Here is a 24,229-nt window from a genome sequence, read left to right as displayed (position 1 = left end):
TCCTCCGGTTTCCTCCCACACTCCCAAAAACATGAGACTTAAGTAAATTGACTGAACCAAATTAGCACCAAATTCAATTCTGTCAGCAACACATCACCTTAGCAATCCTTACGCAGCAGGAGGAAGAGGGTTCTCGAGATCTACCCGAGTTCAAACTCCCCTCTCGCCCTGCAACGGGAGGGAGCTCCGGGCTCGAGGATCTTTTGAGCTCGGGGCTCTCTCCCGGGACAGCATGCCAAACTAGCTTAAAATCAATCATCAGCTAAGTGTGAACTCTTGAAACTTAGTTTAATAAGTTACAATGACCTAAAAACATATACCGTCAAGACTAATTTATCACACAGTGCATTAACTTCCGTAGTATTTGTTATTGGAAGTCAATGGTTACAGGTTTCCAGCTTTCTGTTGTGTTTTACAGAAGAAATGCACTTATACATGTTTCAAGAGTTCACACTCAGCTGATGATTGATTATAAAGCGTGTTTGGCATGCTGTCCAGGGAGAGAGCCCTGAGCTCATAAGATCCTCGAACCCGGGGCTCCCTCCCGTTTTCAAGGCGAGAGGGGAGTTGGAGCTCAGGTAGATCTGGAGAACTCCCCTGCTGTACCGAGGAACCCGGGAGAAACCCACGTGAGCACGGGGAGAACGTGTAAACTCTGCACAGAAATGTCGGCTGGCTTGGTATAGACCAGAACCAGTGACGTTCTTGCTGTAATGCAACAGTGCTAACCATTAGGAAACCATGCCACCCATCTAAGGAGGAGGAGTAGGGGTTGGGAGGGGGGATTCTTCAAAACAAAGATGGCTGCTATATGGAACTGAGGGTGTTTATAGTGGCTTAGGACTCGTCTGATTGGTCAATCATGAACTGGATAATGCAGGACCAGTCACAAGCAATCATGAGCACGTGATGCTCTCAAAATTAGTTTAGAAATAAACTTCACTTATAACCACTTGAGGTGGTTATAAAGTGGTAAATGATCATTTTTGGGTGAACTAACCCTTTAAGTTGTGCTAATTTACTACTAATTTAGCTGTACTGCAACAGAACAACCCACTGTTATACAATGACTTGCCTAATTACCCTAACTTTACCCCAGTGGCGCAAAAAGGGGGTATGCAGTATATGCGGCGCATAGGGGCGCCACACATGGGGGGCGCCATTGTGCCAAAACTATTTTTGAAGTTATCCATATTAAAAGTTTCAAATAATATATATATATATATATATATATATATATATATATATATATATATATATATATATATATATATATATATATTTGTTAAAAATGTTTTTTTAGCATTTTATACGCGTATAATATTTTATTTTATTAAATAAAAAAATCATTCTGCTCCCCCCACTCCCATTTTTCATACCATATACATGTTTTTATGAATTTAATATGTATCATATTGATTCATCCAGCCTTTTGGTAACTTCTTAGCTCAAAACTATTTTAATTTTAGCTACAAACAAAGTTATAACGTTTCAATTAAATAGAACATTTCACACTGTTTGTTTCTGTTTTTTTTTTTGTTACACTAAACATTTGACAGTCTTTTTTATTTAACTTTTAGCAGTTTCAGTCAATTGTTCTTGCAAAGACAGACCTTACACTTCTCACAGTGTGCATGTGAGAAGTAATTGCAATGCTCTTTTGCCCTTTAGGACTCCCATGTCTATCATTTTGTTTTGACAAATGTAGTACAAAAAGTCCAAAAGCAAGGCTAGTCAAGGTGATATAATCATTTAGTGAGGGAAAATTAAATTGAGAAGAAATTTGGGGTGGTATGAGATGCATTTCTTTGCGATTTAACATGCGTAATGTAATTATACCTTTTACTACTTCATACTATTTCAGTTGTGTTCAGAACTGCGACACTGTATTTTTTGAAGCATATTGATATCTTTATGAAAAAATATCTTTAATATATTGATGGAAATATTTTCCACATTTTATCACTTGCCTGTTATAAAATATAGTTGGATTGAAGGGGGGCGCGCAAAAGTTGAAGCCGCATACCCATCAGTAAATGTGCAGTTGCGCCCCTGCTTTACCCTAGTTAAGGCTTTAAATGTCACTTTAAGCTGAACACTAGTGTCTTGAAGAATATCTAGTCTAATATTATGTGCTGTCATCATAGTAAAGAGAAAATAAATCAAATTATTAGAGATGATTTATTAAAACTATTAGATTAGAAATGTGTTGATAACCTGGAAATATAATGAAGGTGCAGTTCTCAGCATACAGGCTCTTAGATGATCTGATTAATAAATACAGATTGAGTTTGTTCATAAAGTTCCGTTTCTAACATGTTTTCTCCACTATCTGTCCGCATTATGAAACTATGTTGTTCTGTTTGGCAAATGAATGCGATGTTGTGAAAAGCATCTTGCGGGCCGTCCTGCGTCCTCCTCAATCACAAGGTCAGAGTCTGTCTCTGTTGCGACGCGACGTGAGCGACAAATCAATCAGCTTTTCAAGGCCACAAGCAGAGGGTCACTTCTGTCCGCACAATGACAAAAGCGGCTGTCCACCAAACTACCAATCCAAATCCGACACACACACATTTACATATGAGGCTTGCATAACTAGCTGTGTTTCAAAACAAAGATACGAATTAGAAGTATGCACTAAACTGGAATATTGCATAAGACCCAGTCTCCAGTCAATGAGAAACCAAAGAGAACATTATAATGATCTGCTGATAAACGTGCGCCAATATGAGGCAGAGAAATGTAGTTTAGTTCAGCAGGAGAAGCCACTGTGGCGTTCCCCAGTACTGGGTTGCAGCTGGAAGGGCATCCACTGTGTAAAACATAGTTGGCAGTTCATTCCGGAATAGTTTTGTCGGAATAGTTGGCAGTTCATTACGCTGTTGTGACCCCTGATGAATAAGGGACTAAGCCGAAAAAAATTCTCATATCAGGTGCATTTGGAAATAGCACACTTCGTTGTTATTGTTCATTTATTCGTTTGCTGCAAATGAAAACTGAATTTAGAAATCGTTTTGAAACAAATCTTTGAGCTTAACAAATGAAATTAATTATTTCTAGGCTAATTGATGTCTGTGCGGTAAGGTTTCCCTATCCACGAGAGCAAACCCCCTTTTTATTAGGAACTACTTTCTTCCGCCATTCATTCACATCTGCAGCTGACGTCAGAACGCAAAACACCTGCACACTTTGCTTATTTCTGTCTGCCAACACAAAACACATTCCTGATATGCGAGAAAATCGGTATAAATACAGCACTACAACATACAAAAAGATCATCTAACCTGCCAACATGTCTCTGAAAATCTGAGAGACTAGGAGGAGGGTTGGTGTTTGAGGGTGAATGACACTGTTGAGAACTGGTATAGGATGCAGCTGGTTTTGGGCGGCCGCTTCAATCGGGTACTGTACCAAAGTTTGCAACCTGGGGGTGTTTACAGATTATACCAAAGAGGGGGCTGGGTGAAATTACGGACGTTTTTTAGGAAGGAATAAAAATGGGATGGTTGCGAGAGATGAAATACAGGATACTCCCTGTGAAAAACAGGAGTGTTGGCAGGTGTGCTTACCAGTTTAATAATGATTTGATCTGCTGTAGTAAGAAATCAGACTGCGTAAGGGCTTATTATGCGTTTCTGTCGCCATCTTGTGGATAGAAAGCATCAACCGTCTTTGGTCTACGCTATGGCTGTCGACGAGCTTTCATAGAAATTATAAATATTTTAAAATAGGCACTGTTCTTGCAAATAAACTGCATAGTTGCAATCTAAACAACTACATTCTCCACTAATAAAAGCCTCAAAAGTATATTTTGTTGTCTAACAGCAGTAATATTTGTAGCGTCTCTGCTTGTTGCTGGCTGTATGTGGGCGGAGTAATACATAAAGGGTAAAGAGGCTGTACAGATACTTAAATATATCACAGCTATCAGCCAATCAGATTCGAGAACCAGACAGAGCTGTTGTATAAATATGATTACACAGATTGCGTCTTATATACATTAAGTGGATTTTCATTTTAGGGTGAACTGTCTCTTTAAGCTCCATTGGACAAAGGTGATTCATTTCTGACAATCTCTCCCTATTTTCTGGGCTCTTATTCCTCCTGATAATATATTTGCATTAATTTTTCATCAGCTCGTAATGTGATTCATTCTCGGCGTCTCGTGCAGTGGAGAGATTCCGTTACTTCATTCAGCTCCATATAGACGGAAGAGCTTTCACGGGCACAGATGGATTGTGGCTGAAGCAGAAACCATTTCAGAGCGGCTCTTAATCCAGCCGCTAACACACACACACACACACACACACACACACACACACACATGCTCGATATCATCTTACACACACGAGTGTATATACACTGAGAAGGAGCAGTTTTTACTATGCGTTTATGTGCTTTCTGGCACAAATGCAGCGGGGGAAACAAGTATTAAACACATTGTGTTTTTTTCCTGGGATTAATATTTCTACAGGAGCTGTTGACATGGAGACGAGGCAGATTTTGTTAAAACCCAAAATAATACAAACAACAATAAAACAAAACATCAAAATCTTAAAAATATTGTGTGTAATAAGAATGAAATGACAGAAGAAGAAAGCACTGAACTACTGAAATGTGTTTAATGCTGTGTATAAAAGGCTTTTATTGGTGCTGTAGCTTAAAGACGCCTCTCATATGGAGAGAGAAGCATCATGCATTGCTCAGACTTCAACAGAGTGTGTAAATCTTAATGGTTCTGTGGGTCTCGTCTATCAAATCTGAGCTTTATTCTGTATTCTCTATTGGATTCGGATCAGGTGATTGGCTGGGCCATTCTACAGCTTGATTTTCTTTCTCTGAAAGCATTTCTTGGCTGCGTCTTGGATCAATGTCTTGATAAAATGTTCGGCCAGGTATCATCTTCATCCTCCTGCTGTTGTAGATGTTGGACTGAAGCAGCTGATATTCATTTACACTGAGGAACAGTTGCTGATGAACTACTGAGATATTTCAGCTGCTGTCTGGGCTTTCACTGCCGATCTACACCTCCCTTTCTTCATGTGTTCAGTTTTATGTCCCTGAGTTATTTCATTATATCACACAGAACTTTATTTGTAAACTAATTTGATTTGTTTTCTTTGCATATATGGATTTCTTTAGTTGTTACTAACATCTGGGGAACATTTCAAACCAATGGCACCTTTAGACATATGCTTTCTGAGAACAGTGCTGTATCTTTCCCGCTGTATCTTAATATTCAAATAAGTGTACTATAAATGTAATTGTATATTATACGTTCAATTGTGTATTATACATTTATTTGCATACTAAAGGTTTATTTGCATGTTGTAAATTATGGTTACAAAGCAGCTTTCTGGCATAAACAGCTTAACATTATTAAAGAGACAGTTCACCCAAAAATGAAAATGTACACACTATTCACTCTCTCTCAGGTGGTTATAAACCTTTCTGGAAAGTTAAAGAAGAGAAAGCTGGAAATCTGCAACCATTGACTTCCATTGTGGGAAAAGCAAATACTATGGAGGTCATTTGTTACATGCTTGCAACATTTTTCTAAATATCTTCCTTTGTGTTCAACAGAAGAAAGAAACTCTTAAAGGTTTGAAACGAGTGAAGGGAGAGTAAATGATGACATAACTTTCATTTTTTGGTAAACTGTCCCTTCAAAACAGTAAGATGGAAACACACACACACACACACACGCGCGCACGCACACACACACACACACATTGATTTATGTTGATTTATGCATGTTTAAATATCAGTGTCTTCTTTTCTTAAATTGAAATAAGTTCATGTTTAAACAAAAAAAAGTAAATAAATAAATAAATAAATATAAACCTGCCAATGTGGTCAGAACAATAAGCAAAACTATTTTTATATTATTTTACATTTTTCTGACCTCATTGGAAGAGACTGGTTGTTTTAATAAAAATAAAAATAAATAAACAATCAAATAAATTAATTAATTCAGTCATTTTAATTAAGTTATAGCAAATAAATTAAATAATAAAAAGAGTGTGAATGGTTGTTTCCCAGAGATGGGTTGTGGCTCGAAGGGCATCCACTGAGTAAAACCTATCCTGGATAAGTTGGCGGTTCATTCCGCCCTGGTGACCCCAGATAAAAATAATAATAGAATCAAGAAACTAAACCAAAAAGACAATAAAATTAAATAATGAAATAAAAAATTAAATAAATAATAATAATATTAATAATAATAATGAAACAAATTAATTATAAAAAAACAAATAAATAATCAAATAAATAAACAATGAAATAAATAATAAAAAAATCAAATAAATAAATAATCAAAAAATAAATAAATAATCAACAAAATAAATAAATAATCAAAAAATAAATAAATAATCAAATAATCAAATAAATAATTAATCAAATAAATGATAAAAAAATAAAATAATTTTTAAATAAATAAATAATCAAATAAATGAAAAAATTATCAAATAAATAAAGTTGGCGGTTCATTCCATTGTGGTGAGCCCTGATTAATAAAGGGACTAAGCCAAAAAGACAATGAAATTAAATAATTAAACAAATAATAATAAAAAATAAATAATAAATAAATAATCAAATTAATAAATTAATTCAGTACTTTAAATAAATTCATATTAAATAATTTAATTAATTTAATAATTGTTTTAATTAACTGATTAATTAGTTAATTGATTAATTGATAAATGAATAAACAAATGCAATAATTAATTAACTAATTTAGCTAGCTGTTTTAGAGTGCAAGAACTTATACCAAGTCATGTAGTGTCTTAAGTAAGTGTATCATCATATGTACAGTTAGTTGTTTGGTGTGAAAATATATTTAATACAGTGTTTACGTTTCCATTGCTGACACTGACTGCATTTAAATAAATCAGGACAATATTAGTATGGCTAACACTTTAAAATAATGCTTAATTAGTTAACGCACTTACTAATATGAACGAACTATGAACATTGCATTCATTACAGTATGACTTAATCCTGGTTCAGATCAGTAATGAAATATAATGCATTAACTGATGATGAGAAACACTACTGTGGATGTTAATAATGCAGCAGTACATGATGAGCTAAAGCATTACTGTATGTGTGTAAAGCAGAGGGGAATAGAAGGGAAAGGTAAGAAAGCAGGACGTGAGTGTGTGTGTGTGTGTGTGTGTGTGTGTGTGTGTGTGTGTGTGTGTGTGTGTGTGTGTGTGTGTGTGTGTGTGTGTGTGTGTGTGTGTGTGTGAGTGTGTGTGTGTGTTTAATTGTCAGACGGCAGGACTTTAAAGAAGCATCCGCAGGAAGAGAGCCGAGATGTTCGGAAAACATTTAGCGGATCAATACAACGAGGAGAGAAGAGTCCAGTCGGCGTACAGTTACAGTTCTGCCACACACACACACACACACACACACACACTAACACACACGCGCACACACGCGCATGCACACACACACACACCTAAAAAAATCCATTGTGTGTGTGAGTGAGTTTGAATGTGTGTGGGTGTGTGTGTGTGTGTGTAAGCATGCATGTGAGTTGCGTGTGTGTGTGTGTGTGTTTGTTTGTATATGCGTCTCTATTATTTGCGTGAATGAGTGAGCGTGAGCATGTGTGTGTGTTTATATGTGTAGGTGTGTGTGAGAATGTAAGTGTTTATATGTGTGTGTATGTGCATATATGCGTGTGTGTGTGTGTGCATGTGCGGTGTGTGAATGAATGTGTGTGTATGCATGTGCATGTGTGTGTGTGTGTGTGTATGTATATGTGTGTGTGTGTGTGTGTGTGTGTGTGTGTGTGTGTGTGTGTGAATGTTTGTACATGCGTCTCTATTATTTGCGTGAATGTGTGAGCGTGAGCATGTGTGTGTGTGTGTGTGTGTGTGTGTGTGTGTGTATGTTTGTACATGCGCCTCTATTATTTGCGTGAATGAGTGAGTGTGAGCATGTGTGTGTGTGTGTGTGTGTGTGTGTGTGTGTGTGTGTGTGTGTGTGTGTTTGTGAGTGAGAATGTGAGTGTTTATATGTGTGTGTATGTGCATATATGCTTGTGTGCATGTGCGGTGTGTGTGCATGTGTGTGTATGCATGCTGTGTATGTGTTTGTGTATGTGCATGTGTGTGTGTGTGTGTGTGTGTGTGTGAAAATGTGAGTGTGTTTGTATGTTTATGCATGTGTGTGTGTGTATGCGTCTCTATTATTTGCATGAATGAGTGAGCATGTGTGTGTGTGTGTGTGTGTGTGTGTGTGTGTGTGTATGTTTGTACATGTGTCTCTATTATTTGCATCAATGAGTGAGTGTGAGCATGTGTGTGTGTGTGTGTGTGTGAATGTTTGTACATGCGTCTCTATTATTTGCGTGAATGAGTGAGCGTGAGCATGTGTGTGTGTGTGTGTGTGTGTTTGTGTGTGAGAATGTGAGTGTTTATATGTGTGTGTATGTGCATATATGTGTGTGTGTGTGTGTGTGTGCAAGTGCGGTGTGTGTGTGCGCATGTGTGTGTTTGCATGCTGTGTATGTGTGTGTGTATGTGCATGTGTGTGTGTGTGTGTGAAAATGTGAGTGTGTTTGTATGTGTATGCATGTGTGTGTGTGTATGTTTGTGCATGTGTCTCTATTATTTGCGTCAATGAGTGAGCGTGAGCATGTGTGTGTGTGTGTGTGTGTGTGTGTGTATGTTTGTACATGCGTCTCTATTATTTGCGTGAATGAGTGAGTGTGAGCATGTGTGTGTGTGTGTGTGTGTTTGTGTGTGAGAATGTGAGTGTTTATATGTGTGTGTATGTGCATATATGCTTGTGTGCATGTGCGGTGTGTGTGTATGTGTGTGTATGCATGCTGTGTATGTGTGTGTGTATGTGCATGTGTGTGTGTGTGTGTGAAAATGTGAGTGTGTTTGTATGTGTATGCATGTGTGTGTGTGTATGTTTGTGCATGTGTCTCTATTATTTGCGTCAATGAGTGAGCATGTGTGTGTGTGTTTGAGAATGTGAGTGTTTATATGTGTGTGTATGTGCATATATGCTTGTGTGCATGTGCGGTGTGTGTGCATGTGTGTGTATGCATGCTGTGTATGTGTTTGTGTATGTGCATGTGTGTGTGTGAAAATGTGAGTGTGTTTGTATGTTTATGCATGTGTGTGTATGCGTCTCTATTATTTGCATGAATGAGTGAGCGTGAGCATGTGTGTGTGTGTGTGTGTGTGTTTGTGTGTGAGAATGTGAGTGTTTATATGTGTGTGTATGTGCATATATGCGTGTGTGTGTGTGCAAGTGCGGTGTGTGTGTGCGCATGTGTGTGTATGCATGCTGTGTATGTGTGTGTGTATGTGCATGTGTGTGTGTGTGTGAAAATGTGAGTGTGTTTGTATGTGTATGCATGTGTGTGTGTGTTTGTTTGTGCATGCGTCTCTATTATTTGCGTGAATTAGTGACTTTGTGTGAGTGTATGCATGATGTGTTTGTGTCTGTGTGTGTGCATCTCTCTGTGTAAGTGACTGAAAGAGTGTGTAAGTGCATGTCTGTGTGTGTGCTTGTATATGTGTGGGTGTGTGTAAGAATGTGTGTTTGTATTTGTATGCATCTGTGTGTGCGCTTATGTTAGTATATATGTGTGTATGTGCGTGCATGTGCGGTGTGTACGCACATCTCTCTGTGTGTGAGTGAGTGTGTGTGTATGCATGTATGTGCATGTGTTATTTGCATGTGTGTGTGTGTGTGTGTGTGTGTGCATGTGTTATGAGTTATGTGTGTGTATATGTCTGTGGGTCTGTGTGTGTGTGTGTGTGAGTGAACGTATGTGTTACGTGTATGTGTGTGTCCGTGGGTTTCTCTGTGTGTGAGTGAGTGAGTGTATGTGTTATGTTTGTATATGTGAGTGTGTGTGCATGTGTTATGAGTTATGTGTGTATATGTCTGTTTTCTGTGTGTGTGTGTGTGTGTGAGTGTATGTGTTATATGTTTATATGTGTGTGTGCATGTGTTATGAGTTATGTGTGTGTCTATGTCTGTGGATTTATGTGTGGGTTTCTGTGTGTGCGTGTGTGTGTGTGTGTGTATGTGTTATATGTTTATATGTGTGTGTGTGTGTGTGTGTGTGTGTGTGTGTGTGCATGTGTTATGAGTTATGTGTGTGTCTATGTCTGTGGGTTTATGTGTGGGTTTCAGTGTGTGTGTGTGTGTGTGTATGTGTTATATGTTTATATGTGTGTGTGTGTGTGTGTCGCTCACCCTCCTTCAGCATGCCCACTTTCAGACACTTCATGAATCTGCAGGCCTGGCAGGACTTGCGTCTCCGTTTGGTGATCTCGCACTCGTTGGTGGCCGGACAGCTGTACTCGATGTTACCTGCGCAGACACACACAAACAAACAACCCAATCAAAACACAAACAACCCAGCGCATCTATCAAAGGCTTCACAGGCCGCTCCATACATCACTCCATTCATCAAATCATCTTTTACTCAATTTGAAGCGGCCAGAAGATGAAGACACAGCAGAAGCAGGAGAGACAGCGGCACAGAGCTCCACGCCATGCAGACACAGCTGAACTCACAGTTATTATTTACTCTTCCAAATATTTCCCAAATGATGTTGAACAGATTCAGGAATTGTTCACAGTATTTCCTCTAATATTTGTTCCTCTGCAGAAAGTCATATTTGTTTATCTTGAAAGTCAAGTTTACACACAATGAGATCATTCTGCTTCTGGAAAAGCTCAGATGATGATGTCAGGGTTTTGGAGGTTTCTGATTGGCTAATTGACAACATTTGAGTTAATGTGAGGCACAACTGTAGAATAGTGTTGAAGGAAAAGCTCAAACACACTGCTTCCTTGTGTGTCAACATGGGGAAATGAACAAGCCAGAATCAACAACAAAGCCAGATTACAGTTAGCTGAATGACACTGGGAACAGACTAATGTGTGGAGACATGTCCTGTGCTCTGATGGAGCTAAGACGGAACTGTTTGGCCATAATGAGCAGTGTTACATTTGGAGGACAAAGAGGAACAAGCCTAGGAACACCATCCCAACTGTGCAGTATGGGGGCGGCAGCATCATGTTGTGGGGCTGTTTTGCTGCAGGAGGGACTGGTCCACTTCACAGCATAGATGGCATCATGAAGAAAGAACATGATGAAGAAATCCTGAAGCAACATCTCAAGACATCAGCCAGGAAACTTGGCCACAAATGGCTCTTCCTAACAGACCACGACCCTAAGCACACTGCCAAATTAGTTCAAATGTGCTTTAAGGACAACAGAGTGAATGTTTTGGAGTGGCCATCACAAAGCCCTGACTTCAATCCTATAGAGCAGGGGTGTCAAACTCAATTCCTGGAGGGCCGAAGCCCTGCACAGTATAGTTCCAACCCTGCTCCAACACACTTACCTGTAGGTTTCAAACAAGCCTGAAGGACTCAATTAGTTTGATCAGGTGTGTTTAATTAGGGTTGGAACTAAACTGTGCAGGGCTGCGGCCCTTTAGGAACTGAGTTTGACACCTGTGCTCAACAGGAAAATAAACATATAATCATAAAGGCTCATTATGCATTTGAAGCCAACTTTGTCATTTTTATAGTAGGCTAATATATAGAGAATGTGTGGGCAGAGTTGAAAAAGCTTGTGTGAGCAAGACAGCCTACAAATCTGACTCCGTTACAGCAATTCTGCAGGAGGAATGGGCCAAAACTCCTGCAAACTATTGTGAGAAGCTTGTGGAAGGAGACCCAAAACATTTGACCAGAGTTATACAGTTTAAAAGCAAAGCTAAAAAACACCAAGGAAATGTGTAAACTTTTGACTGTCTAGAAATTAAATAAATTCTCTGATTATTCTGGCATTTAGCAAATGTAAATCATTTAGGTTTTCCTAACAGACCTAAAATAGTAAACATTTAGTATAATTTACCATCAGACATTAAAAAAAAATGGTTATGCTCTTTATTTTAGAGTGTATGAACACCTCTGCTTTCAGCTGACAGATGCATTTGTACAGCCGTTTAATTCAGTGGATGTTTTCATCCCAAACATATGAAAATGGCAGTCAAATTGAACAGTGCACAAGGATTAAGACTTGTTTGCAGGAAGAATGGGACAAAGTTACACCTGAAACACTTCATCATTTGCTGTCTTCCGTCCCTAAATGTCTTTTAAGTGTTGTGAAAAGGAACGGCAACATTACACAGTGGTAAATGCTTTACTGAGACAACTGTTCTTAAAATGTGTCGCAGGAACCAAAACTGGGATACGTGTTTACTAAAAAAACAATTATGAGGAACAGAATAACTTGCCTAATTACCTTAACTTTACCCTAATTACCCTAGTGAAGCCTTTACATGTCACTTTCAGCTGAATACTAGTGTCTTGAAGAATATCTAGTCTAATATTATGAGCTGTCATCATGGCGAAGAGGACAGAAATCAGCTATTAGAGATGAGTTATTAAACTATCATGTTTAGAAACGTGTTGAAAAAATCTCCTCTCTGTTAAACAGAAATGAGGGACTCAAATAATTTAGCTGTACACACACACACACACACACACACACACACACACACACACACACACACACACACACACACACACACACACACACACACACACAAGCAGCCACTGATGCATTATTCAGCACGGCGCTCCATACCTGTGCTCAGGAGCATTGTGCGGGAACAATAGGTAAAGTGCTTGATGTCCTGCGTGGAGATTTGGCATTTCAATGAGGACGTGTGTTTGGGTAATGGCGGGACAGACGGACGGATAAATGCAGGACGACAGCGGCAGACAGAGCTCTTGTTCTCCTCATGCGTGTGCTCTGAATGTCTATGCGCTCGCTTCGGCTATTCACTCCCGATCACTGAGGACTGAAGGTGCGCGGGATGAAGGCTATACGACACACTGTACTGTATGGTAATGTGCGGCGGAGGAAAATTACTGTGAATACAGGAGGACGGCAGCCTGGTGGCTTAGCGGTTGAGCACTGAGCAAACCACAGTGGAGCACTTTGAAGGTCGCTGGTTCGAATCCCAACAGTTGGCGTTTCAGTGTGGAGTTTGCATGTTCTCCCCGTGTGGCGTGGGTTTCCTCCGGGTGCTCTGGTTTCCCCCACAGTCCAAACGCATGCGCTATAGGGGAATTGATCAACTACATTGGCCGTTGTGTATGAGTGTGTGTGTGAATGAGTGTGTATGGTGTTTCGCAGTACTGGGCTGTAGCTGGAAGGGTATCCACTGTGTAAAACATATGCTGGATAAGTTGGCGGTTCATTCCGCTGTGGCGATCCCTATTGATTAAATGGACAAACCTGAAGAAAGATGAATGAATATATTTTTTCTGGGAATATAGTATTATATATATACAGCTAAAGTCAGAATTATTCGCCCCCCTTTGAATTTCTTTTTCTTTTTTGAATATTTCCTAAATGATGATTAACAGAGCAAGGAAATGTTCACAGTATGTCTGATAATATTTTTTTCTTCTGGAAAAAGCTTTATTTGTTTTATTTTGGCTAAAGTAAAAGCAGTTTTTAATTTTTTAAGAACCATTTTTGGGACAATATTATTAGCCCCTTTAAGCTATTCTTTTTTTCTCGATGGTCTACAGAACAAACCATCATTATACAATAATATATTATTAGGCAATAATAATAATAATTATATATATATTAATTAATTATAATAATATTGCCTAATTACCTTAATCTGCCTAGTTAACCTTATTAACCTAGTGAAGCCTTTAAATGTCACGTTAAGCTGTATAGAAGTGTCTTGAAAAATATCTAGTCTAATATTATTTACTGTCATCATGACAAAGAGAAAATAAATCAGTTATAAGAAATGAGTTATTAAAAATATTATGTTCAGAAGTGTGTTGAAAAAAATTTGCTCTCCATTAAACAGAAATTGGGGAAAAAATTAAACAGGGTGGCAAATAATTTAGGAAGGCTAATAATTCTGACTTCAACTGTATATATGGTAAATATGAGCTAAATATTATTTTGGATGTGATTGATCATAATTATTTGACAGCACTGATACATATCCTTGTTCTGTCTGAAACGCTCCTCAAACGCCTCCATCCCCCTCTCACAACTTACGCAATTATATTAACATTATTGCACCGATCAAGTGGAAGGTCCCCAGATGTATTAAATAATTAGAAATCCCCCCATTTTATCTGGGTTATACAAATCAGTATGCAAATGTGGCAGATCTCTTTGGGTTGGGGGTAAATAAAGGTGTGGAAATGAATGTGATTTAGCAGAGCAGCTCTAATCAAACACATTTCCGCAGTTTTTCCCCACACTTCACAGTACATTTCCTGCACTGCAAAAATTAAATGCTTTTCTTACTTTAAGTTTGTCTTTTTTCCAGTCCAAACATCTGCAAATTTAGCATTTTAGCATTTTGATAGACTAGCAAAACATACTGTCGTGTTTTCAGAAATAATGAGTCAAATTTAAGTGAGTTTTTCCTTAAAACAAGCCAAATAATCTGAAAATGGAGTAAGTGAAATAATCTTGTCACTAATCAAAGGAAATAGTCTTTCATTTTTGAACTGAGAGAGTGTGTCTGAGTTTATGTCCCAAAAACTAATTTTAGATCAGAGTTATATTACCTTTTTTTCTCAAATATTTATATTTAATAATACATTTATTTTAAATCAGTGTGTGGCGAGGGGGCGTGGCCGAGAGCCGTGGGAACGGGGTGAGGCCACCGCGTAAGTGGATACACCTGTGGTGCGCACCTGCCTCAGATCCCACAGAAGGAGCTCTGGACCATAAAAGGAGGACCGATGGCAGAGGAAGCCGAGAGAGGACCGGGCCCGGACATATTTTACTTTTGCTTTCAGTTTGACGGCAGTCTCTGTGAGGAGCTGCCGTCCGTTTGTTTTGGTTTAGACGGCAGCATCCGTGATGAGCTGCGGTCACTGTTATTAATAAATCATTTTAAAACTGCGTCGGTTCTCCGCCTCCTTCTTCCCGGCGGCCAATGGGCCGTAAACTTTATTACAGAGTGAAATATCACAGTTACGCTAATAATGATAAGAAATTAGATTTTAGATAAAATTGAGTATTGTTTTTATGTGAACAATCCATACACTGAAAAAAATTATTCAGCGATGACTCCTTGGATTTACTCAATTTTTTTTACATAAGGTGGTTGTAAACAATTTATTTGTGTTGAATTTAAACAAAAAAATTAAGTTGAACATTTTTAAACTTAATTTGTTTGTTTATATTCAACACAAATAAATTGTTTGCAACAGTTCTGCATGCAACACTTTATGAAAAAAAAATGTTTGTGATAATATTGATAACGGTGATAGTTTTGGTCACTTTAATCGTGATGTGCAATTTTTATGAACGGTATGTATAGAATATATTAAAACAGTATTGTAATATAAACTACTATAATAACCTTGGTGTGAAGCAGACTGCGGATTCACTTACCAACACTGCAACTCAACACACACACTTCCTGCTGTAATGACCCCCCTGGGAGAATCCCAGAATAGGAGGATTCAGACTTTCACAGCAATAAAAAAAAAAAGAATTGTTGCTTTGAGTTATATCTAAAAACTCTGAAATCAAGAAGCATTTTCTAGACGAGCAAAAGATATTGTCTTGTTTTCAGAAATAATGAGTCAAAATTAAGTGAGCTAATTCTTTTTACTCCATTATTTTGCTTTGTAAGAATTGGGTTTAAACCACAGCGGTTTGAACTGTAGTTCTGCCGAGCAACTAAAAAGTTATCAGCATGATGGGAAAAACTGATCATTCTAGTCCAGGGTTTTTCAAAGTCTAAGACAGTGGGCCTCCCTTTTGACACAACTTATCCATTGGCGCCCCGCACGCATGCACGCACACACACACACACACACACACACAAAATTCTGGAGGTTTTTCTGCTACCTCATCATGCTTGGTTTCAAGGTGTCGCCGAAGTTTAGCGGGTCTCATGCAGTCATTAGCCAAAATATCTTGACAAACCACACATAAAGGTCATGGTTCATCAGCTGGTCCTGTCCACAAAACCCTAAACTCAAATACTGACCATCATATCGTCATCTTTTGGGTTTAAGCCCTGAACTTGAAGGCTTTGAATCGGGGGGTCTCAGAAACCGATGCATTGTATTAGCAGCATGATTAGCAGGCATATACCTGTATTGGCGGGCTTGCTGAACAGAAGCGAATTCACAGCTATGGCCTTCTGGGTAAAAAACGTTTTCTTATTTTTGATGTATTATTTTTTTTAGCTTTGTTTAATTAAAACGTTTAAAAGTAATAAAAAATAAATATAATAATTAAACTTAATAATTATATTTTTATTATATAATATTTTTCCTGCGCCTCCCCTGACATGCTCTGGCGCCCCCCTGGGGAGGCGCGCCTCACACTTTGAAAACCCCTGTTCTAGTCAAACCATTCTTCTGCAATCTCATAACAAAAAGCGTAAGTAAGGGCAGTGTTAACAGCTATAAATGTGGGAGAGTGCTGATATTACGTGATTGTATTGCAATATGGAGCAATTAAGTCAATCATTCATTTTCTTTTCAGCTTAATCCCATTATTAATCTGGGGTCGTCACAGTGGAATGAACCGCCAACTTATACAGCAAGTTTTTACGCAGCGGATGCCCTTCCTGCTGCAACCCAGTACTGGAAAACACCCATACACACTCATACAGTACAGACGATTCAGTTCATCAGTTCCCCTATATATGTGTTTGGACTGGGGAGGGAACCGGAGCACCCAGAGGAAACCCAAGCCAACACGGGGAGAACATGCAAACTCCACACAGAAACATCAACTGACCCTCGCAGGACTCGAACCAGTGACCTTCTAACTGTGAGGCCATACTGCTAACCACTGAGCCACTGTGCCTCCCGACACACAAAAATACAGTCGATATATAAAGGGTGAACATTTGGAGATGATGCAACATGTAAGACGAGCGCGCAATCGTCCGTTTCGGCATTACCGTTCCGAATAAATCTACTCTGAAGGCATATAAAAGTTTCATTCTTAAAATAATAATCAAACGTCTCTGGATTGGAGAAGACAAATACAGCTGTTGTTTTTTTCTGCTTTCATTTCTTTGATGGTTTTTCAGGAGCGCTGCCAGGCCAGGGTTTTGGGGAGAGACTCGGGTCAGGTAAGTAAATTACGGTAAAATGAAAGGTCTTCCTCATCAAAATCTAAGCTGACTTTTACAGGCTTTCTGTCAGAGCGCATCAGTTCATAAGAGAAGCAGACGGAGCGTCCGCGTAGCGCTGTGTGTGTTTTTGAGGAGCGCAGGGTCACACACACTCATGAACCCATCATGACCATCAAACATCACCATCATCTACACTGTGAAGAGTCATTCCTGCAGCCGTGTAGGTTTCATTAAATTTAACAAGCACACTTTATTTAATCAGGGGCGGCACGGTGGCTCAGTGGTTAACACTGTGCCCTCAAAGCAAGAAGGTCGCTGGTTCGAGCCTCAGCTGGGTCAGTTGGCATTTCTGTGTGGAGTTTGCATGTTCTCTCCATGTTGGTGTGGGGTTTCTCCGGGTGCTTCGGTTTCCCCCACAGTCTAATCACATGCGCTATAGGGGAACTGATCAACTACACTGGCCGTAGTGTATGAGTGTGTGTGTAAATGAGTGTGTATGGGTGTTTCCCAATACTGGATTGCAGCTGGAATAAATATATGCTGGATAAAACTTATGCTGGAACAGTTGCCGGTTCATTCCGCTGAGGCGACCCCTGATAAATAAGAGGCGAAGGCGAAGGAAAATGAATGAATGAACTTTACAAATGAAATGCATTATTATTAGTATTACTTACAATGACTGGAATAAAATCATGTCATTTTTCTTTAATAATTATTGAGTGATTATTTTGGAGTCATTTAAAAAAAGAGGAAATTATAGCCCCTTTCACACAGTGATACCGGTAAATATCTGGAAAATTTCCGGAACGACTTTACCGGTATATTGAAAAAAGCGCTGTTCACACAGGCGAGGACGTTACGGAAATTTTCCGGAAAAGAGCATTCACACATCCATTCCAAAATACCGGTAAATTCTGACATCATTCACCACAAATGAGCTGTAAACGGCTGCGCTTGTGTTTGTAAACATTTGACTAAATTACAAACTCTGTGGATGATCAATATTGTGAACAACTTTCGCAGGATCACTTTCGCATGTCGAGATGTTCATTATATGTGTGTGTGCAGGCGCTCACAGGCTGTTTCACAGGCACACGAACGTAAACAAACAACGGCTTATCATAAGCATCTCATCGATGATTATTTACACAGTTGGCATTAAGAAGAACATATAAACGTGATCTGACTAACTTCTAGCAGCTGAATGTGTCTGGAAAAATATTCAAAGGTTTTTATTCTCACAAACCGCGCGGACGTAAATGCGTCTGACTGTTGTGATTGACTAAAGTAGACGTCTCACGTCAGCACGTTCTAGACGTGCACGCGCTTATTACGGCAATCTTCCTTCTGCATTCACACAGCGCAGCATTCCGGCAAATTGCCGGTAATGTTACAACTTCTCTTTCCGAAAAATAGCCAGAACGAATTTACCGGTATTTTCAAAAAGGACCTGTTCACACATACAACCTTTCCGGAAAATTGCCGGCAATTTTCCGGAAAGGTCTGTATGTGTGAAAGGGGCTAATGAGTCAATCTAACGCGATCAAAATGAGTGTTTTCAAATTCACAATCACGTCCTGTTACAACATGCATAGAAATGACTTTAAAATGAATGGGTGCGTCCAGAATCATTGGGTTTCCACACAGAATTTTCATTTAGCTTTTTTGGCATCCAGAATTTCCCAATTTGGGCCACAACTTTAATTTTGGCCAAGTGCTTCCAGAATTTTCTGTTTTGGCCCGAAATTTTTTATTTTTGGTCTCGAGCCAGAATTTTGCTTTCGATATTTCAGCCAATTGCATGAATAATTTTTGGGTTTTGACCCACAATTTCTGTTTAGTTTTTTGGCCTAGTGCAGTGGTGCTCAAACTGTGGTACGTGTACCACTAGTGGTACACAGGGTTCCTTCTTGTGGTACATGGAGGAATGAAATATGTCATGTACATGCTACACACATTTCAATATTTATCAAAAATGATGTATATAATATGCCATATATGACATATAGCCTATATTTCTGAGGTAATCTGCCACGTTTTTTTTTTACTTTGAGTTGCAGCTGCTTTACTGGGCCTACTACACTACTGTATTTCAATAATGCTCATATTGGTGGTACTTGGAGAGACTATTTTATTCTGAGGTGGTACTTTATGAAAAAAGTCTGAGAATCACTGGTCTAGTGCTTTCAGAACATTCAGTTTCGACTCACAATTTTTCATTTAGTTTTCGGCTAAATGGGTCCAGAATTTTCAGTTTCGACCCACAATTTTAATTTTGGTTCTTGGCCAAGTGCATTCAGAATTTCCTGTTTTGGGCCACAACTTTAATTTTGGTTTTTGGCCAAGTGCATCCAGAATTTACTGTTTTGGCCCAAAATTTTAATTTTCGGTTTACAGCCAAGTGCATCCAAAATTGTCAGTCTCGAGGCAGAATTTTGCTTTCGATTTTTCAGCCAATTGCATGAAGAATTTTTGGGTTTTGATTCAAATTATTATTTTTTTATTTAGTTTTTGCACGTGTGTGTGTCCAGAAATTTTTGTTTTGGCCCAAAATTTTAATTTTCAGTTTACAGCCAAGTGCATTCAAAATTGACAGTCTTAAGAATTTTATTTTTTATTTTTTAGCCAAGAGCATGAAAAATTTTGGGGTTTTGACTTCATTTATTTTTTTTGCACATGTGCGAAATATTCAGATCTTGGCCCAGAATTTTCATTTCGGTTTTCGGCCAAGTGCATCCAGAATTTCAACCCACAGTTTTTTAATTTTGTTTTTGGTCAAATGCATCCAGAACATTTGGGTTTAAACCCAGAATTTTCATTTAGTTTTTTAGCCAAGTGCATTCATAATTTTCAGTTTTTGCCCACAATTTTCATTTCAGCTTTTGGACATGTCCATTCAGAATTTCCAGTATCGAATCTTTTTTTGCCCAGGTGTGTCTAGAATTGTCAGTTTTGACCCAGAATTTTCATTTTAGTTTTTGGACAACTGCATCAAGAATTTTCAGTTTCGACCCAAAATTTTCATTTAGTTTTTTTTGCCCAGTGTGTCCACACCTTTTGTGCTTCGACCCAGAATTTTCATTTCGGGCCATTCTTAGTATTTTTATTGCGGATGTCAATGGCTGCTTATTCTTCTGTTTTCTACAGAAGAAAGGTTTGACCACTTGAGTGCAAGTAAAAAGCGCATTCTCATTTTAGTGTGAACTACCCCTTTAAGACTGAACATCAGTTTTACAGACGTCAGTTTCACGAATGGAAACGTTGAACCTCATCCCTGTTATTTACCTACTTAATCAAGTCTAATCCGCATCTCTTCTGCCTCTTTTCCAGTCTTTTGTCCAAAGCTCTGCCCTTTTCTTCCTCCTCTCATTATCTCCGCCTGCCCTCCTTCTTCCTTTCTTCCTAAAATCCTCCAGATCTCGGCGCGCGTCTGCTTATTATGCCATTAGTCTGTGGGCTCCAGCACCAGACAAAACCCAATCCCTCCTGAATCTAAAGAAAGTCCTGGGTTTGTTCTCCTGCTTCCCGGCCGCGGCTGAAATTACCCGGCGACGCGTGCCTGCGTTTCTAATTGCGGCGGTCGTCCCCGGAGACAAGCCCCTCCCCCCGGCCTAATGAAAAGCCTCGGCCTTAATTACTCCTGCTGAACGCTGATTGTTATTGACAAAACTCCTGTGGCTCGGACAAACGGCTGTAGATTAGCTCCATTACAGGCCGCGCTCAGAGGAAGAGCTCAGCCAGAGACAACACAGAGCAGAGGAGCAGGCGGACCACTCTTTATTCTTGCTTGTGTTACTCTCCTCCTTTTCATTCTGCTTTTAAAGCCAAAATATGTGATCCAGGAGCGCAAAATCTGTTCTCCTGTACATCACACGAGTGTTTTTGACAACAGACAAAAATAAAAACATTTGAATTTTAACCCTTGCGTTTCTATTAGAATATGGCATGTTTTTGTTGGTCCTTCGGGTCAAAACTGAGCCGCCTTCACAAAACCTCTAATAAAAGAGCAGATACATTTAATTTCAGCCCTCAAATCTATTTTGCATGAAGAAACAAGCTCATATTCCTTTAAACTCAAATGTGCATTTCATCAGCAGAAACCCTAGTCCCATCTTAGAAAACAATAGAGCGACAGTCCACTTTTTAGGCTGTTAAAATGGTCAACATGAGGTTAAGTACCTATGTAAATGCGTAGTTTTATGATCAAAGATCTGTGGTTTGGAAACATACAGCATAATGCACTGCGGTACAATGAGGATTTACCATGGTAAGGTCTGGAGATCATCAAGTAAGGAAGGGAAGTGGAGACTAAATAGTTGAGTTTTTAGTGGTTTCTTGAAGACAGCGAGTGACTCTGCCGTTCTGATGCAGTTAGGGAGTTCATTCCACCAACTGGGCAGATTGAGCGCGAGAGTTCAGGAAAGTGATTTCTTCCCTCTTTGGGATGGAACCACGAGGCGACGTTCATTCACAGAACGCAAGTTTCTGGAGGACACATACATCTGCAGAAGTGAGAGCAGATAAGAAGGAGCAAAGCCAGAAGTCGCTTTGTAGGCAAACATCAGAGCTCTGAATTTGATGCGAGCAGCAACTGGCAGCCAGTGCAAACGGATGAGCAGCAGAGTGACATGTGCTCTTTTAGCTTCATTAAAGACCACTCGTGCTGCTGCGTTCTGAAGCAGCTGAAGAGGTTTGATAGAGTTAGCTGGAAGCCCGGCTAGTAGAGAGTTGCAATAGTCCAGTCTGGAGAGAACAAGAGCTTGAACAAGAGTTGAGCTGCATGTTCAGATAGGAAGGGTCGGACCTTTCTGATGTTGTAGAGTGCGAATCTGCAAGATCGAGCAGTTCTAGAGATGTGGTCAGAGAAGTTTAGTTGGTCATCAATCGTTACTCCAAGGCTTTTCACCATTTTGGATGCAGTAATGGTTGCCCCGTCCATCAGGATTGAAAAGTTATGATGTAGAGTCGGGTTGGCAAAAACTTCAAGCATTTCCGTTTTCGTGAGGTTAAGCTGAAGATGATGATCTCTCATTGCAGAAAGTACATGCTTTGTTTCCAGTGAGGACTTTGAGAAACTTGTTGATGCTTTTATCAGCAGCAGGGTGGATTACTGTAAAGCAGGGGTTCCCAAACTTGTCAGGCCGCGACCCCCAAAATGACAATGCCAGTGAGTCGCGACCCCCAATATACTCTGAGGTTTTTATAAATACAGAAACCTTGCATGCAATGGCGCACACACACCAATGGACCCAAGTCCATTCAGTCTTCTTTTATTTTTTTTTATGTATGAGAGCTGGAAATGAGCCACAAAGTTTAACCGTGAGTTTAACCAAAGGTATTGCTGTGTCTTTAATACGATGTACCCCAGGGGTTGCAATCCAATAGAAGTAGTAACTATAAGCTACTATAGTAACTATATATGGTATAAACGACTATTTTTTTTCTCTTCAGAAGGTTATGGATAAAATATGGTAATTCTTATGGTTTAGTAAAAATAAATAGATTTTTGGAAACCACCAGGCGACCCCCTTTCATTGTCCCGCGACCCCTGGAGGGGTCCCGACCCCCACTTTGAGAACCTTAGCTGTAATGGACTCCTCACTGGCCTTCCCAAAAACACAGTCAGACAGTTGCAGCTCATCCAGAACGCTGCGGCCAGGATTCTGACCAAAACCAGGAAATCAGAGCACATCACACCTGTCCTCAGGTCCTTACACTGGCTACCAGTTACATTCAGAATAGATTTTAAAGTATTATTACTGCTCTATAAATCACTAAATGGCCTAGGCTCAATACATTACAGCTCAATACATTACAGATAAACTCACTTAATAAAAACCTAACAGATGCTTTAGCTTGTTTTAAGTAAAAACTCAGCTAAGTTTGACTCATTATTTGTGAAAACAAGACAATAGACAGAAATTCAGACTAGAACAAGTCGTGAACTCTGAGTGGGAAAGCACTTGCGCAGTGTGTTATGAGTGCAGTTATTCAGTGCTGTGATGTAAAGACTTCTGATCTTCTATTCTTCTGGTCAGTGTGCTCATCTTATCATATGTCTGTAACCGTAAACCTCTCATCGGCCGTCAGATGGATAGATTACTGTGACGTCACTGCTGGCGCCGCAACACACATCAGCATCATCTGTCCGCACACACACACACCGGCTTCATATTGACAACCAGACACCCACTTCACCGTTTCTGATTCTTAACAGGCGCACATTTAGTTTGCTGTATGTGGAAACAGGAGTGACGTCTTTAGCTGATATTTTAGAAAACACTGTCTCTGTCAAGGTGCTTTGGATCTGTAAATTACACCCTTGAAATAAGTTGAAATAACTTATAACTTCTGACTTTGTTCCTTCCAGCTGCAGTACTGGGAAACACCCATACAGTCTCTTTCACTCTCATACACTATGGACAATTTAGCTTACTAAATTCCCCTATAGCGCATGTGTTTGGACTGTGGGGGAAACCAGAGCACCCGGAGGAAACCCACGCCAACACAAGGAGAACATGCAAACTCCACACAGAAATGCCAACTGGCCCAGCTGAGGCTTAAACCAGCGACCTTCTGTAGGAGAAATTGGAGCACCCGGGGAGGGCCGGTGTCCTGCTGATCTTAGCTCCAACTTGCTTCAACACATCTTCCTCTTGAAGAAGATTTTAATCTTGTGTTCCTCTTTCTGAAAGTCTTGATAACACCATAGTGTAGTTTTTCTTTTATTATTTCAGCAAATGAGATTGTAAAATAATGATTTGTTGTTCTCTCACATTCACTGCGCTGTAAGTTTACCCAACCATGGGAACTTCTTCTGCTGAGAAACACGGAAGGTTTCTATTTTTTAAAGAAAGAAAAGGCGCCTCTCGCCGCAAAAAAACATGCATGAACAGGAAGCTGCGGCCATTTTTTTCCCCATATTGTGACGCAGATCTTTTGGTGCTTTCACACCTAGATTTTTGTTTGGAAACCTGTCTTGTTTGCCCAGTTAGTGCGGTTCGTTTGGCTTATGTGAATCCAGCAATCGCGCTCAGATCCGCAGCAAAACAGTCGGTCCAAGATCGCCTGAA

General features: G+C 39.5%; 1 protein-coding gene across 8 annotated transcripts in view; it reads right to left on the bottom strand.

The window, feature by feature from the left end:
- Positions 1-24,229, bottom strand: part of esrrb (estrogen-related receptor beta) — a 158,244-nt gene that overhangs the window by 87,853 nt on the left and 46,162 nt on the right. For all 8 annotated transcript variants that reach the window (XR_015512513.1, XR_015512514.1, XR_015512515.1 and 5 more), the window contains 1 exon segment: positions 10,231-10,347. Coding sequence is in view for 5 of the 8 variants with exons in the window: in XM_087288899.1 (XP_087145025.1) it covers positions 10,231-10,347 (117 nt within the window). In the remaining 3 variants the exon portion in view is untranslated.

Source organism: Danio rerio, chromosome 17, assembly GCF_052040795.2.
Source record: "Danio rerio strain M-AB ecotype USA chromosome 17, GRCz13ab, whole genome shotgun sequence".
Taxonomy (NCBI): domain Eukaryota; kingdom Metazoa; phylum Chordata; class Actinopteri; order Cypriniformes; family Danionidae; genus Danio; species Danio rerio.
This window is presented reverse-complemented; position numbering and strand designations above follow the sequence as displayed.